The 15,977-nt window shown below is 42.7% G+C and overlaps 1 protein-coding gene across 1 annotated transcript in view; it reads right to left on the minus strand.

The window, feature by feature from the left end:
* NUP210 (nucleoporin 210) overlaps positions 1-13,959 on the minus strand; it is a 53,850-nt gene extending 39,891 nt beyond the window's left edge. The window contains exons 1-10 of the mRNA XM_031064858.1: positions 13,600-13,959; positions 12,460-12,600; positions 11,141-11,278; positions 7,842-7,997; positions 6,351-6,549; positions 5,657-5,802; positions 4,540-4,761; positions 3,148-3,321; positions 1,995-2,187; positions 1,619-1,725 (exon numbers count right to left, since the gene is read on the minus strand). Coding sequence (XP_030920718.1) covers positions 1,619-1,725; positions 1,995-2,187; positions 3,148-3,321; positions 4,540-4,761; positions 5,657-5,802; positions 6,351-6,549; positions 7,842-7,997; positions 11,141-11,278; positions 12,460-12,600; positions 13,600-13,809 — 1,686 coding nt within the window. The 5' untranslated portion in view covers positions 13,810-13,959. The remainder of the gene's footprint in view (positions 1-1,618; positions 1,726-1,994; positions 2,188-3,147; positions 3,322-4,539; positions 4,762-5,656; positions 5,803-6,350; positions 6,550-7,841; positions 7,998-11,140; positions 11,279-12,459; positions 12,601-13,599) is intronic.
* Between the last annotated feature and the right edge of the window lie 2,018 nt (positions 13,960-15,977).

Genomic DNA, 15,977 nt, shown 5'->3' on the forward strand with positions numbered 1-15,977 from the left:
TAATGACACAATAGGGTGTTCCACTTAAACATGGAACAACAGTCAAGACATCTTAATATCCCATCTACTAGATTTTTGTTTGTTTTTGGCTGCAAGAAAGGAGAATGGGCAGCTCTGAAAGCAGAACAGAGCAGCCCATTGCTGATGGACTTGAAAAATGCAGCTAGGTCACCTCATTTAAATAAAACAACTCATGAGCCCCCAAAGTGCAGCAGGACTGGCATCTACAGCTACCAGAGTCCTCTCAAATTTAAACACAGATAATAGAACTTGAGAGAACCCCAGTGTTCTCTGAATTCAAGGCAAACTTTAGAGCATTTGCTTTACTAATTATTTCTAAAAGTAAGAAAGAATATGTAATATTGGTTTAACAAAGCAGAGCACAGTGAACTACAAAATGATTGTAGAACATCAAGTATCCACACTACAGCTCAATTTTTAAGAGAAAAAAAAAAACAACCCACAACCAAATATCTCAAATAACTTCAGCAGCAAAGTAACTGTGTCTCTGCAGTAATTCTCACTGAGCTGTAGTCAAATTCTTCAGGGGAAATACATCTACAACACGCTTCCCAACAGGAGAAGAGTGGAAACCTCACAGAAAAGTCAAGAACCAAGTGGCAAAAAAGATCACCTCTCAAAGAATTTACTAAGCAGATGCCACACCTGGGCCATGCTGAGAAGAACCTGGCTCACAGGGTATTTCACATTACTGGTGCCCATCTGCTACCTGCTTTGAGTTAAATCCTGTAACCTCTCATTGCATATTTTACTTATTGCCTCAAGCCTGTTTTCAAGGCACTGCATATAGTTCAAACCCACTTAAATCTTGTTTAACAAGATTAAATAGGAATTCCAGTTAGGAAGCAGAATATTTTAAGAGAAATTATTGCACATGTCAGGTTATTCCACAGGCTGAAACCTGCCCTTATATTCAGCTTACAAAAATTATATAAATAGAAAACTGCCATCTGTTTACACCTGCCCTCTCTGTTCATCATCACTACCTTTTGCTGTTTTTCTTCCCTAGGTTGAGTACCTACACACAAAGTATTTCAGGGAGTGGCTAATGACTTGTAAAATGAGAGCCTGGGCTTATGGCTGGCATTGTACAACGGAGGAGACTCTCAGGAAAAAAAAAGAGAGCATTAGTCAGAGCCCAGACTAACATATGGTCCATATGAGGAATCAGTCAGCTTTTGCTTTGCTCATACAGAACTTTCCCACCCAGCTTTGCAGGGGCAATAATCCATTTGCTTTCCCCAGTGACAGCTGCATGAAGCACATGGCTGCTTTAGTGAAGGACAAGCAGCAAGGATTCACCAATTCATTAAAAAACCCTAAACTGAAACAAAACCAACTGAAACACTTCTCAGTAATTGCCCTTGCTCACATGATTAAAAAACTCCCAAGGACTTGGACAGATTTGATATGGATAGCAGCACCTAGTGCAGAGGAAAGCAGGAAAACCATGAACCAGTATCAAACTTCTGCAGAATGAACCAGACCCCACCAGGGAGCTGCCTCATTTGTACAGTGCTGTGTGTGGAGGAAATAAAGCCACCAGAACACTGGGCATTAACCAGAGGGAAATGGCAAACCCCCCAGGGGCTGTTACCGGCATTTTGGCTCTGGCTGCCTTCAGGTGGGGCTGCTGGAACCCAGTGGCAGTGGCAGAGATGGCAGCAGTTCCAAACTCACGGTCAACTACCACAGTTTGCAAGCCTAGAATGCAACAAAGATGAAAAACACACTCAGTTCCTCTAGGATTGTTGTCATCAGACAAGAACTTTCTCTCTCAAGACAGGTTCTAGGCATTGGACTTGGCTCCTTTTTCTCCTCTCTTTAAACAGCACACACTAAAAATGCACATTGATGTTAAGCTGAAGTATGACTGCAGATTACAGTAACTTCTTCAATCAAGATGAGACATTGCCAAACAGATTTAATCCTGACCTTCAAACAATGAAATGCTCATTTCAACCCACTCATACCGTGCATTTTCTTCTGACCGTTGTCCTCTTCCTTCAGAGTCAGCTCCATTGGCAGCTCCAGCTCAATACGAGCAATGGCCTTATTTGTGGATTCCCACACAACACTAAGAGAGCTGAAGTTATCAAATTTCCTGCCCTGCTGGTCATAGGCAGCCAAAGCCAGTATTGGATTACGGTAATTGGAAACAGGGACCTGAAAACGAAGGAATATTTTGAACTGAACAGATATGACAGGATTTTTTAATCATCAAGGGAAACGTATGTTGAGTTCCAAGAGGTTTGTTACAACATCAATACATGAGGAATGTTCATTAAAAGGAGCCATCAGTGCAAGTGCTCCAACAGCCCTGAGATTATCCCAGCTGGTCAGAGCATGGTGCTGCTAACACCAGGTGGGTTCAAGTTCTCTATGGGCCACTGAGAGTTGGACTCCATGACCCTTATGAGTCCCTTCCAACTCAGAGCATTCTGTGAATCCTGAACTCTAAGGGGGTTTTACTGGAGCATGGGTTTGGGGTTTTTTTAGCCAGTGAATTACCTCAAAACAAACAAACAAAAAACCCCAAACGACAACAACAAAATTGAACCACAACTCAACAAAATTGTTTTTAGAATTCAAACAAATTACGACAAACACTGCTGTTTGTTAAAGCTCAAAATTCTGGTGTTGCTCTGGTGAAATGCATTAGCAACAGCAGTGCACCAAGGTAGGCTGACACATAATGGAGCCAGAAAAGCCAGTGAGCTCTGAGGTGGCTAATAATACACAAAAGTCTCCTTCTCCTCTCTGTTATTACATAGAAGCTCTTTAAAATGATTCATTTTAGGGAACGAGGATGACTTACATCTGCCTGGGAATATTAACATGACAAAACGTGGTTTACTCAGCAGCCAACATGTGACAACACCAGTTAGGAAGAAAAACAGAACAGCAAAGTTCTTTATGCCTGATAATCTACACATATCCCTTGTCCATTTACTGCAGGACCCCCCTACTCTGTGCAGGAGCTCCCAAGGGCACCAGTGTGGCCACAGCTCCAGTTACTGCCTGCTCTGTGCAGCAGCTCAGATGCTTTATTTCACACATGGAGCTCCAAACACTGATTTTTCAGCTGTAAGAACACCTTCTTCTCCTGCCACTTCCCAGGCTTACCACTTGCTTGTTCTGCTGGAGCAAAGGGCAGGAGAGATCCAGCTGAGGGCTGCCATAAACAGGAATCAAAGTCAGCCGGGAAGGGACAGCACAGACAAACTTCACCACAGCAGGCTCAACCACTGGGAAAGGGTTGGTGACTGTGGGCCTGTTCCCAACTGTTAAGGTAATAACCTGAAAAACAGCAGATGAGGAAAGAGTTGAGTTCGGGCATGCTGTATTCTGCAGGTCTCAGTTACACTGTGATATCAGAACAAAAAGCAAAAATACAATTCTTGGGAATTTACAGCACTATTAAGACACAGAAAGATGTAAAAGGGGCAGCATATTTCAAGAACAGGTCTTTATCTCTATGAAAATACTTCTCCTGGGAACCCTTCCTAGGTGTTCATGTTCATTACTATCAAATTTGATTCAAACAACAAATCTCTTGTAACTGAAAAAGGAAACAGCAGGTGCTCTTGCAGAGTGAGAACAGAACAGCCCAAAGGCAACATTTATAGTCACTTCAGTGTGTTTAAAAACATCTCATCTTTTATTTTCCACTCCTTTCTTAGCCTTCAGCAAAGTGAAGTGGATACAAAACCTGAGAAGGCTGAGGCAGCTCTGGGCACCTGCCCCACCCCCCATGCACTGGTGCTGGCAGAGCCACGCAGGTGTGACGTGCTGGGGACAGCCAGCCTTGCACAGACCTGCACATCAACACCAAGGCCTGTTCCTTCTGAATCTGCACTTACAGAAATAGCTCCACTTTGCTACGTGTCCACTGAGGAAATCAGTGGAACTTGGCAGCCCAACCAAAATGCTTAGGCCTTGCAGAATTGCAGGAGGAAAACATTACATTGAAGCTAAAAACTTCATGGGCTGAGGAGGGTGAGTACAGCAGGAGAAATCACTTCTGTATGTTGGTGAGAACAAAATCAATTGGAGAATGAGCATGGCCACACTCACCAAGGCTGCACAGAGAGCAGAGCAGTCAATTCCTGTGGCTGACATTTGTTAGAATAAACAGAATTACACTGGGAGGTAACACAGTTAAGAGGAGCAGGTCAGACAGAGGAATCAGCCTGCTCAGTAACCTTCTGCTCTGATCCTGTTCATGCAAACTGAACCTGCACTCATCAGGATGTTCAATGCATCCCACAACATAAGGCTTCCACAATTTGGGTTTATACTGCAATAAACCCATCATAAACCACTTTTGAACATAATGTTGTGAAATGCTCCCTCTAAAATCTGCATCATAATGCATAAACAATGTACTTACCCAAGTTCTTTACTGGCTCATTATAAAAGCATCTAGCTACCTAACAGGCATATGGCACCATAAATCTGTCTGGAGCCAGTTCTCAGTGCCTGATGGAGGGCACAGCAAGCCCTTCTGGCACTCACCTGCTCTCCCAGGCTCCTGCACAGCACCCTAACCCAGTGCTGGTTGCTGTTTCGAGGTGTGGGAGGTTCAAGTAAAGACAGGGCAATGCTTTCTGCATCCTCAGCAGCAACATTCCTGAAGAACTTGGAAGGTTCTTGGACCCACGGCCTTGGTCCTCCTTCAAACAACATATCCTTAGAGGAACCCAGAGTCACTAAAGCGACAGATGGTGGATCGATAGACTGTAATAAATTAATTAATTAATTAAAAATTAATAATCTATTTACACCATTTGGTTGTGCTCTGCAAAATAAACCTCCTTCTGAATGGAACAGCTATACTTGGATAAGGCTGTGATTTCTCCCATGCAGTAGCTTGTCAGCACACTTAGTGAAAAACAGAGCTGCACCAAAATCCACAAGGATTCTGTCCAGCTGGATTAGATTCAAAGGAAGCCACGGATCCAAAGACAAGTTTTAGCTGCATTCTAATCACATCTCTCTCATGAAGAATTACAGCAAAAGGGAGACCCTTAATATATTCTTCTGAGCACAGAGAGATAGTATTCTGCTACACTTTTAAATAAGTATTTAAAATGAATGAAATTATGTCAAATTATACTTTCACTTGACAGGGCTCTCTCCAGAACAGTTCTGTGTATGCAGTTATTCTCCTACACAAGTTTTACTTCAAATCTATCTAACAAATTCTGCACTGATGTGCATCCCTGGGACAGCCTGGGCTGTTCATCACCACAGCAATTAATCTGACATTTAGTACACAAAAACCATTTCCAGTTTGTGTTTCACAACATCATATTACATCATAATAACGACAAACCTGTAGGATTTGCACTAACATTTTTTCCATATTGAGGGAAAGCTACAGTGAAATACTCAGACTTCAGCCTGCAGTCAGTGCTAGGCTCTGCAGATGAGGTAACAAAGCAGCCCCTTCTGTATTTCCATCTATTGATCCCAGACTCAGCTTCTTTCACATTTTCTTCACTGAACCAGCCAGTGGTGGAATGTAAACCCACCCACCTCGGTTTTTCCTTACACAAGCAGTTCCCTGTCATGTAAAGGTGTTCCAGTGCTGGACCCTGGATCTCCCCAGGAGCACAGGAAGCAGACTCACTCTCAGTGGGAGATAGGCGGCGATGGTGATGCTGGCACTGAGGCGCACGTGCCCGTGGGTGTACACAACCACCAGCCTGGTGTACCCCTGAGATTCAGCCTTCACTCTCACTCCACTGCAAAAATCAGCAGTTGGCTTAAGTCTTCCTGTCAGATAAATTAAAAATATCCAAGAGCTTATTTGGAAAGAAATACCCAGGCATATTCATCAAACTCAACATGGCTGTTTGAAGGAAGCCTACTAGAAAGATGGAGAGAACTTTTTACAAGGACATATAGGGACAGGACAAGGGAGAATGGCATCAAACTGAAAGAGAGAAGGTCTAGATGGGATACTGGGAAAGAAGTCTCGGCTGAGAGGGTGGTAGGCTTCTGGCACGGGGTGCCCAGAGAAACTGTGGCTGTCCCTGGATCCCTGGAAGTGCCCAAGGCCAGGCTGGATGGGGCTTGGAGCAGCCTGGGACAGATGAAAGGTGTCCTTGCCCATTGCAGGGGGTGGGATTGGATGAGCTTTTAAGCTCTCTCCAACTCAAACCATTCTGCATAAAAAAGCAAATACACCCTCAAAATCCTCTGTGGGGATACTGTACAGAGCTATGAATCAGTGATTTAAGGGAGAAGTGTGACTTGGTGACTTGGGAGAGCTGTGACCTGTCTCCAATTTAACTTCCAGCCCAAGGAGGGAGTTAAAGCACCTTCAAGTGGGCTGAACACGCTGGGGTTCTCCAGGTCCACTGCCAGTTCCAGCTGTGAGCAGTCACTCAGGGGGAGCAGCTCCCCCCTGTCCACGCTGGTCCGGCCACTGATCCTCAGGGGCAGCTCCAGCACCTGCCCCACGTGTGCCTCCACCTGGCAGGGAGCGAACTCCATGGCGCTGGGCTCGCTCACGTACACCTGCAAGGACAGGGCTGGGTCAGTGCTCTGCTCCCACAGCAGCTTGGTGAGCTCCCTTCTACTGCTGCTCCTGTAACTCTTCTGCTTTACAGACTTTGTACTGTGGACTAAGCCGTGTGCTATCTTCCAGGAGGTACCATCACCAGCTGGGAGAGGTTTAGCATCCATTAAAGAATCCACAGATTTCATAGCAATCACTGTGATCAAAGCTTTTATTTGCAGTATCTTTAACTACTTAATCTTCTGCAACTGGTTTCAGGATACCAAACCATATGGGACGGAGTTAAAGCTGTAATCTGTGTGGATTAACTACTCCTAAAACTACTACTACTACTACTACAAACTTGTTCACTGAGGTCAGTAAACAGAACTCTGAAGAGCTGTTCCACAAAGAAAGCAGCTTCTAACACAGGAATAAAGGCATTCAAAAATAACCTATTCAGATTGTGCAACACACTGCTCTGAAAGCTCACATGGACAGAAGGTTTCTTTCTATCTTCAGGCTTTGACTTATGTTTGAGGATAAGAAGTTTTAGCTGAAAAAAATCTTCATTCCTGTGTCTCCAGCTGGTAACTGCTGCACTGCTAAAAAGCAGCATCCTGGGTTGTTCAGAGAATTATTTCAGAGTGAGTGCGTAAGCTAAATTCTGAACAGGTTTTAATTAATTAAACCCCTCTCTTTGGGGCCACCATATGTACTGTTCCTGCATTCTCCTCACTCCACACCACACAGTGACCACCATGACCTAAGAACAGGGGATGGTCTGCAAAGACACCACAATATTCCTCTTGGGAGATATATTTTTCATTGCCATTTTCTCCTAGTTTTCCTAAAATACTGTTTTCACTTGGCCAGCTCAGGTATCTGCAGTCAGTCTGCAGCACTGTGCTCACTTCAGTTGCTTCTCCAGACAGAAATTTCCTTGCACATCCTGATAACAACTGTCACCCTTTGGTATCAAGGGAGAACACCCACCTATCACCCTACAGAATGAATTTTTAGTTTGGCTTGTCTGCTTAGATGGCCAGGCCTGGAGTCAATTACCATTTCCTTCTTGCACTTAAAACTTCCAACAGGGAAAAAGACTTGCCAAGGAAAGCAGGAAGGGGCAAAAATGGGAGTCAAGTTAATGCACTAGACAGTGCTGGATTCCCTGAAGCACAAACTGAAACTAATCCCTTAACCTGCCACAGGGCAGGAAGTGGAAGGGGAATGCCTATGGTATTCTCAGTGCCTTTGCTGCTCCCAAAAGCCATATTCAAAACCAATCACTGAACAATAAATCTCTTACCTTCATTTCTCCATAATGCAGTGGATTCCGCACATCCAGTGCCTGAATAATGCTGAGCCCAGCCTCACTCCCCGTGGACATCACTCCTTTCACTGTCACTGTGCCTACTGCAGGGTTAGAAGAGGACCAGCTGAAGTTACCACTTCCACCCTGAGCCTGAAATACAGAGGGAAAAATCTTTCAAACATTTAATCAAGTACATGGCTCTCATATTCCACAGCTTTGGATATTCTGCATGAAAACCAGGAATGCACTGAGAGCAGGACATACAAATAAAATAACATCTCAGAACTCAATAAGCAAGAGAGACATGAGAAGATTTCTACCCTTCAATCCTTTTAATTTCAGCTTCTTTCACATGCCAAAACAAATGACAAAAGTTCCATCAGAGTAAAACACAGGTGAACACTAGAGCTATTTTTACTGTATATTGTTTTAATTTCTTTAACTTCCTCAGTATTTCCTTTAACCTATTTCATAATTAAAATTTAACAAAGTGATAAATCTTGTCTAGAGGGACAGTGTGGAAAACAAACAAATCTAAATTATGCAGGAACTTAGCTAGTAATTTTTACCAAGGAAAGAGAACAAAAAGAAAATGAAGAGGAGGGTAATTTCTCTTCTTCCTTCCTCTGAGCACATGCACAACCTGATTACAGAAGGACACGGACAAACTAATAAATAGGTAGTGGTGTGTTACAGGAGATGCTTGGGATGTGGTGAGAAAAGCTCAAAGAATCCAAGAGCTCAGCACATTTGTAAAGGTATTTTAGTTGAAAGAGGGAGACGAGCAGAAAACATAAAACAGAAATACCCAATTCTTAATAACTGTATGAAGTCTCAGGTCCCTGCCATAAACTCCAGACCCCTCACTACATTTTCCCTCTCTGGCAGTCAGTCTGCACTGAGGAGAGGAAGGGTAAAGCTGCTTCCCCTGCAGCCTCATCACTACCCAGAGCCTGGCAGGGAGCTCCACAGCTACTGTGAGCAATGCCCTCCCCAGGAACCTCCACGTGCTCAGCCTCACACAGCTGGCACCGCACCTCTCGTGCGTGCACTGAAGGAAGGCAACAGAAACCACCTCATTAGCACAAATAGGAACAATGCAACCCCCAACAAACCAGACAGCTGCCAAAGGAAAGCCTGCCAGGCATTCTGATACCATCTGGAGAGAGTTACTTCAGCTATAAACAGAATTTGGCTAGATCTAAAAATCCCTTTCCATTTATTTTCAGAAAAAGTTTATTCACCCATTTGAAATATCCTGACTGAGGCTATGGAGCGGGAGGCAAACTCTGATGGAGAGGCAGGAACAGTTGAGCTGTGTCAATGCTGCTGACCAGTGGTATTTTGGGATGGAGAGACCAGAAGTTTCAGAAAAATTTATATCTTGGGAGAAAAAAGTTTCTATGTTTTTACAGAAAAAGATCAGAGTAAAGTAAGAACAGTGAAACAATTATTGCAGTACCATGAAGGAATGTTCTCTAGTGAAACACTTCATTATCTATGCAAGATAAGGTGAGAATAGAACTGTGAGAGAGGTAGGAAACAAAACCACATTACCTTTTCCTCACTGGGAAAACTCCAGCAGAATTATGAAGTACTGAAAATGCAGATTTAGTACTAAGCATTTTTACCACACTCTGCTGGTGTGGTCAGGAATAGCATGAAGGAAAGCAAACTAATCCCACAGAACACACAAGTAGAAATGCAGGGTTTAACTGAATGGAGCTGGCCTTAGACTTCCACCGGAGAATGCAGTTTAATCCCGTGAGACTGATTCTCTCCATGGAATCACTGAATCAATAAAGCTGGAAAAGAACTCTGAGATTTTCAAGTCCACCACTGAACCACATCCTCAGGTGCCACACTCCACGATTTTTGAGCCCTTCCAAGGATGGTGACTCCACCACTGCCCTGGGCAGCCCGTGCCAGTGTTTGACAACTCTTCCTGTGAAAAAATTTTGTCTAACATCCAATCTAAACATGAGGCTGTTTCCTCTCATCCTGTCCCTTGTTACCTGGGAGAAGAGCCTGGCATCAAGCATCCTGCTGCCTATTTGGATATGGTTTACTTAACACAAATCCAAAACTGAGCACCACCTTATGCTAAAAGAGAGAGGCAGGAGGTGTGCATCCAACCCCTGAGTGCAGGGAAGGGGTATCACTGGCCTGGGATAGGAGTCTGGGCTGAGAAAGCACAACTTTCTCTTCCCTACTTAGACTGGAGATACTGGATACTGGAACAAAAACCATTTGCCTCATGAAGCATAAGGAATAACTGACAGCTTGGGAGCAAAGACACACCTAGTAAACATGGAAATCATCCCTTCTGTAAATGAGCTGTGGCCTTTGCCTCCCTGGAACTTTGTATTAGGAGCACGAGGTGTGTGGCCAGTGAGGAATACTGATGTCCAAAGCTGGCAGAGTGCTGCTAATTAATCTTGCCATGCCCTTTTTGCAGTCACTTCACACTCCCATTCATATTTCCCATCCTTGCCAGCAAAGGGCAGCCTGTAATGATTGCTGTGGATCTTTGGATATAGGATGCTCCTGGAATTCCAAACCATTCCAGGCACAGGTGTGTGCTGCATGCATGAGGGACAGAGGAAGGGAAGACAAGAGGTGGAAGTCAGTGGAGTTTTTTATGTTTGTTGGTTTCTTGGTGCTTTTTTTTGAACTGTATATTAATTCCTAGGGTATTCACATTTTTAAAATGTGATTCTTTTGCTAAGAATTTTTTTCTTGGGAAGCTGAAAGGCAGCAAGAGGCTTCAGAGAAAAGAAAAACAATTCTTATTTTATTTGTTTCTTCCTGCATTGTGTTCATGTAGAATGTGTTTAGAGATTGTTTACTCAAGGTGATTGCTTGATTAAACTCCAGTGTGAGCTGTTTTAACTCATTGGCCAAATTAGGGCCAAGCTGTATCAGGAGTCTGGAAAGAGTCATGAGTTTTCATTATTATCTTTTTAACATTCAGTAAGTATCTTTTCTGTATTCTTTAGTACAGTATAGTATTCTATAATATAATATAGTATAAAGTAATTTAATATAATATAGTATAAAGTAATAAATTAACTTTCTAATAAGATAGAGTCCTCCTCATCATTCCTTCTTTCGTCGGTAGCCCTGCATTTACAATAAATTCCTGTAACTAATGTCCCATGAAGTTCCTTCAGGTTACATTTTGGATGCCACCATGACCAAAGTATCCAAAGTCAATCCTAGCTCAGTGGTGCCACGCCCCAGTGTGCCTGCCTGAGCTACACTCCCTGCAGCTGGGTATTTCTTTGGCATACCTGGATGGTGTACTGGTAGACTCCTGCTTTTGGCTGCCAAGGAAACATCAGAATGCTGGGTACAAGAGATATTGGAACATAGATCTCCACATCCTGCTGGTTTTGCACTGGAACTGGTAAGGTATGAACACCTCCATCCTGCAAAGTGCAAAAGCACAGTGTTATAAATGGCACCAGAGAGCTTCCGAGAGTTAATGTTTAGTCCTTAGGTATAGACAAGTCTTTGAAAACACCTCAGAGAGGAAGGAAAACTATTTAGGACCACTTATGAACAGGAGTTCCTAGTGAGCAAACAGCTCCTGGCAGCAAGGTGTGCCACTGGATTAAATGAGTACTATTGCTATAAAGATCCAGGTGCCCACATTAATTTAAAAGGCAAGAAGAAATATACTCTTTTACTGCTCCTATTTTGAGACCTCATTTGGAGAGCCAATCTGGAGGCTCCACACCTATATTTACTCTTTGCTCATCCCACTGTGCACAAAATTCAGCCTGAAAGAGCCATTGCTCAGCCCCCCCAAACACTGGCCTTCACAGCTCTGCTGTCACTGCAGTGCCACGACTCTCTGGCACAACATCCTGGTATTGCAATTCTGAGGCAAAAACAGCTCTCAGGGGATGCCTTTCCACTGAAGAGAACATCTCTGACACAGAAAATGACCATGGCTTATCACACTGAAGGACCTACTAAATCCTGCTCAAGGAATCACTAAAATGATTTCACAGCAAATGGGTTGAAGTGTTGAATTTTCAAGCAAAAGCAACTCACTTCCACACCACGTGCCCTAGTTAGCCATACATTCAGCAGCCTGTCCAACCAGCAGAAAGTTAATGAATATTAATTTGGAGAAATGTGCAGGCTGATACATTTGGCAGATTGTCATTCCAGAGTTTAAGGTCACTTACCAATTGATAGCAAACTTCCCCAATGTAACTGACTGCAGAACAAGGTCAGGGTATGAGTGATGATCCTACCACAATAAAGTGTAAAATTCCCTCAGCCTGTGAGAGGCCCCTTGCCCAGCACAAGGATCTGCCACGAGAAAAGAAATCAGTGCTGTGCACCACTGCCTTAACAGGAGTTTGCCACATGCTCGGGAGCAAAATCCCACAGTCTTTAATTTAAGCAAATCCTCCGTTGACTCAATTGACAGTTTCCATGAAGAAAGGATTTTAGAATTTGGTTCTTAATCTGTTCAAACAAAGACAGCTCAGCCCCATGTAATTCTTAGGTTTCCTTTTGCTAGGAAGTCACTACTGCACAGCTCAATTATTTTTAGGCCTACCAGTGAAGCAGAGGAGTTTTCACAAAGACACACCTGATCAACTACTGATGTCAGTGCAGCATCAATCATGGTCTGCCCTGCCTTCACAGCCATCACATAATGATAGGAGCCATTCAGAGAGGACTGCAGCACCTCAAAGTGTTCTTTGGACAGCTCTGTAGTAATTCGGATATTCTAAAACCAAAACACGAGACAGAAATTGCCACAGGTAACTGACATCAATGGAGGCCAGAAAACCCTGAACACACAACGGGTCAGGGAGCAAACCACTGTTTAATAATACAGCTCAAAGACACGCTGCTGGAACTGATCAGAACTCTCCCTATGGAAGTTTCAGTCTTTCAGTAAGATTTTACCTTTAGACATAACATTAACTCCACAGAAAGTTTTTTCTTAAACTATCAGCAACATGTAATTTAACATGAAAGTGCCCATATTTATACCACTAAATAATTAATATTTTCCATATTCTTCTAATTTTTTCCTTCTTCAACACAAAAGAACACATTAATATATTGCCTCAACAGCACACTGCTGAGCTCTAGCTCAAACTCAGATCTGTATCCCAAAAAGCAATTGTGGGCGAATAAAATAATATTCTCCTAGCTCCAATACTCTGAAAAGAAATAATTTAATAAATTTTTTCTTGTTTCAACTGAACTATTTAAATTTCATTTCTTCTGCAGTTTTTTAAGAACTATGTATATTTGCGACCTAGTATATAGAATTTAGGAAGTAGCTCTTCCCTGTGAGGGTGGGCAGGCGCTGGCACAGGTGCCCAGAGCAGCTGGGGCTGCCCCTGGATCCCTGGCAGTGCCCAAGGCCAGGCTGGACAGGGCTGGGAGCAGCCTGGGACAGTGGGAGGTGTCTCTGCCCATGGCACGGGTGGCACTGGGTGATTTACGTTGCTCCAAGCCCCATCCAACCTGAAAGATTTTGTCCAACTTCCATTTTTTTTCTATATCACTTAAGGTTCCAATAAATTCACATTAATCATCCAGAGTGCTTTATTTTCAAAAAGTAACAACAACAAAACAAATGGAAAAAAAGAAAAGGCAAGAAACAACAAGCTTTGCACTGTCCTCTTTCAATGTAAATAAGAAACCACTCAATTTCAAGCAAGTTGGGATCTTGGAGACAGTCACTGAAAAGTATCTAAGCATTTCAACTCACATCAGATAAATACACCTTATTGCTTGATTTATCATACACGTCAACTGTAATTTCATAAAGTCTGCCCGTTTCCAGGACCCATCTGTCACCTGGATGAACTGTAAATCCTGCAAAACAGGAAATATTGAACAGCACAAACCAACAGCCTCTTTTTCTAATGGAGAAAAGCATTTTGCTTCTGGTGCCCACACTCTGCAGATGAACATTCATTATTTTAAACCGCTGACTACAGAGATAAAAGAAAGTACATCAAACCTATTTCACATTGAGCTACTTTTATGAATAAAATTACTTTTCTGTTAAAACTAACACTGAACGGAAGCGTGGAGCTACAGCATGAAAATCAGCAACAAGGCCAGAAATTGCATTAAGCAGTCAGGAAGAGTGCAGCAATACCAACCCAAATATGCAGGAGGTACCACATAGACAGTGCTGTTGGGCAGCCTGGACACGCCCTGCATGCGGATACCTGCGGGCTCAGTCAAGGAACACACAGCTTCTGCACAGGATCAGCATCCTCCTGGGACCCCTCATGGCTCTTGGGCTATTGTAAAACTAAGTGTACACTGCAAATAAACATTATCCCCACTCCACTGCAAGGCAGTGAGCTCTTTGGAGAGATCTCACTAGGGAATATAATGATTGAAATATAAAAATTAAATAAAGCCCCATACATTTCTACAGTGACTGAGAGGAACAGACATGATTTAAGTGATCTTTTGCCAACCTAATTTGTTAAAACATTCCAAGGCATCAGACAGCTCTGCTGAGACTGAATTCACAGCAGTGCTGCTTTCCATGGCTCCTGATTTCCAGACTCTCGGTACGAATGAGGAAAACTTGATCTTTCTGTGTTGCCAAGGATGGAAAGCTTGTCTCCTGAATGAGGAAAGGTACAAATGAGGAAAACTTGATCTTTCTGCATTGCCAAGGATGGAAAGCTTGTCTCCTGCCACAGAGTGGTGGCTGGAGAAGCATTCCTGAGGAAGGATACTCTTGTGCACCAGGATGATGTTGGTTTGGCCCTGCTGCAACGCAGTCACAGTAGATGTTGCCTGGTCCAGCTTGGCAACTGGCCAGGAGGGATCTCCCTTGGGATGGAGGATGTTGTTCTGGAGCTGCAGCTCGTATTGGTCTGATGGCATTGCTATTTCTGGAGGTGAAACAAAACACAGGAAACAATAAAAGCAGGTGTGGCAGTGTTTAGCTGCTGCTAATTATTGCTGATTATTTTTTATTGATGCCTAGTGCACATATTAAATCAATATTTTCAATGTCTTGTAAAAATAGCACTTCTGTCATCACATCAACACAGACACACAAAACAAGCTTCTTGGCAAATTTAATATCTGTGAAACTGCAATTCTCAACTAACATCTTCTCAGTATTTAGACCTAACATTTAACTGATTTCCAGCTTCAAAAGAAAAAAAAAAGGGAAAAAAGGAGAGAGGAGAGAAAACTCAAGGCACTGCATTTTGAAATGGGCATAAAGCCAGCTAACCCACATTTATAAAGGCTTCACTTTGTGGAGAAAATCCATTTGCCAATAAAACATTTCCTGTTAGAAAAGTTACTAATCTAAATTTGATTTAAGTAAGAAAGTCAGTCAGTTCCTTAGTGACTGTCAACATCTAAAATGACAATGTTAGCTCCTATTTTAAGTTACCCTTGTCTCTACATCCTTGACAAATCTGCAAGAGTATATTCTTAACAGTCACAATTTTTTTTGACTGAAAGAACTAAGCAGCTGTATCACTGTGTGCCTTAGGAAAACAGTATTAAACATTAACAAAGCAGTTTAAACACAATTAAAAATTTCTCAGCAGTTAAAAATTCACACTAAGCATTAAAAAATAAAAACAAATGAGAACAGAACAAACCTGTGATCTTCCCTTGCCTCAGTTTCTGAACTCTGTACTGAATTGATGTTCCTACCAGAAGATAAATGTCATATGCTGGATTTAAAAGAATATTTTCCAAAATAAGCAATCTGACTTCCGCAGGCTGTACATCCTGTTGATGGAGGGGGAAAGAAAAGTAACCACATTAAAAGCAGCACATTTGTTTGAAGCAGACCATGCAGCAGGAACTTAGAATCTGGAAGTGAAAAACATTATTTGCTGCAATTGGCTTTTTAGTTTCATCTTGACTTTTGTCACAACAGGGCAATGCAAGGGACAGTGACTGGTACAGAGATCTGCTCTGTGCACACAGTGCAAGAATCAAGAAAAAAATCATGTCTGTATGAAAATCATTTTGGAGAACACAGAAAAATTTGAGACAGATGCTCATTCAGACATTCAGAAATCCATCTTCCCCCCTGACATTCAGAAATCTTACCTTGTAGATGCTTTCCTGAAGTCTTGCCTTTAATTT

This window comes from Geospiza fortis, unplaced genomic scaffold (assembly GCF_000277835.1).
Source record: "Geospiza fortis unplaced genomic scaffold, GeoFor_1.0 scaffold352, whole genome shotgun sequence".
Taxonomy (NCBI): domain Eukaryota; kingdom Metazoa; phylum Chordata; class Aves; order Passeriformes; family Thraupidae; genus Geospiza; species Geospiza fortis.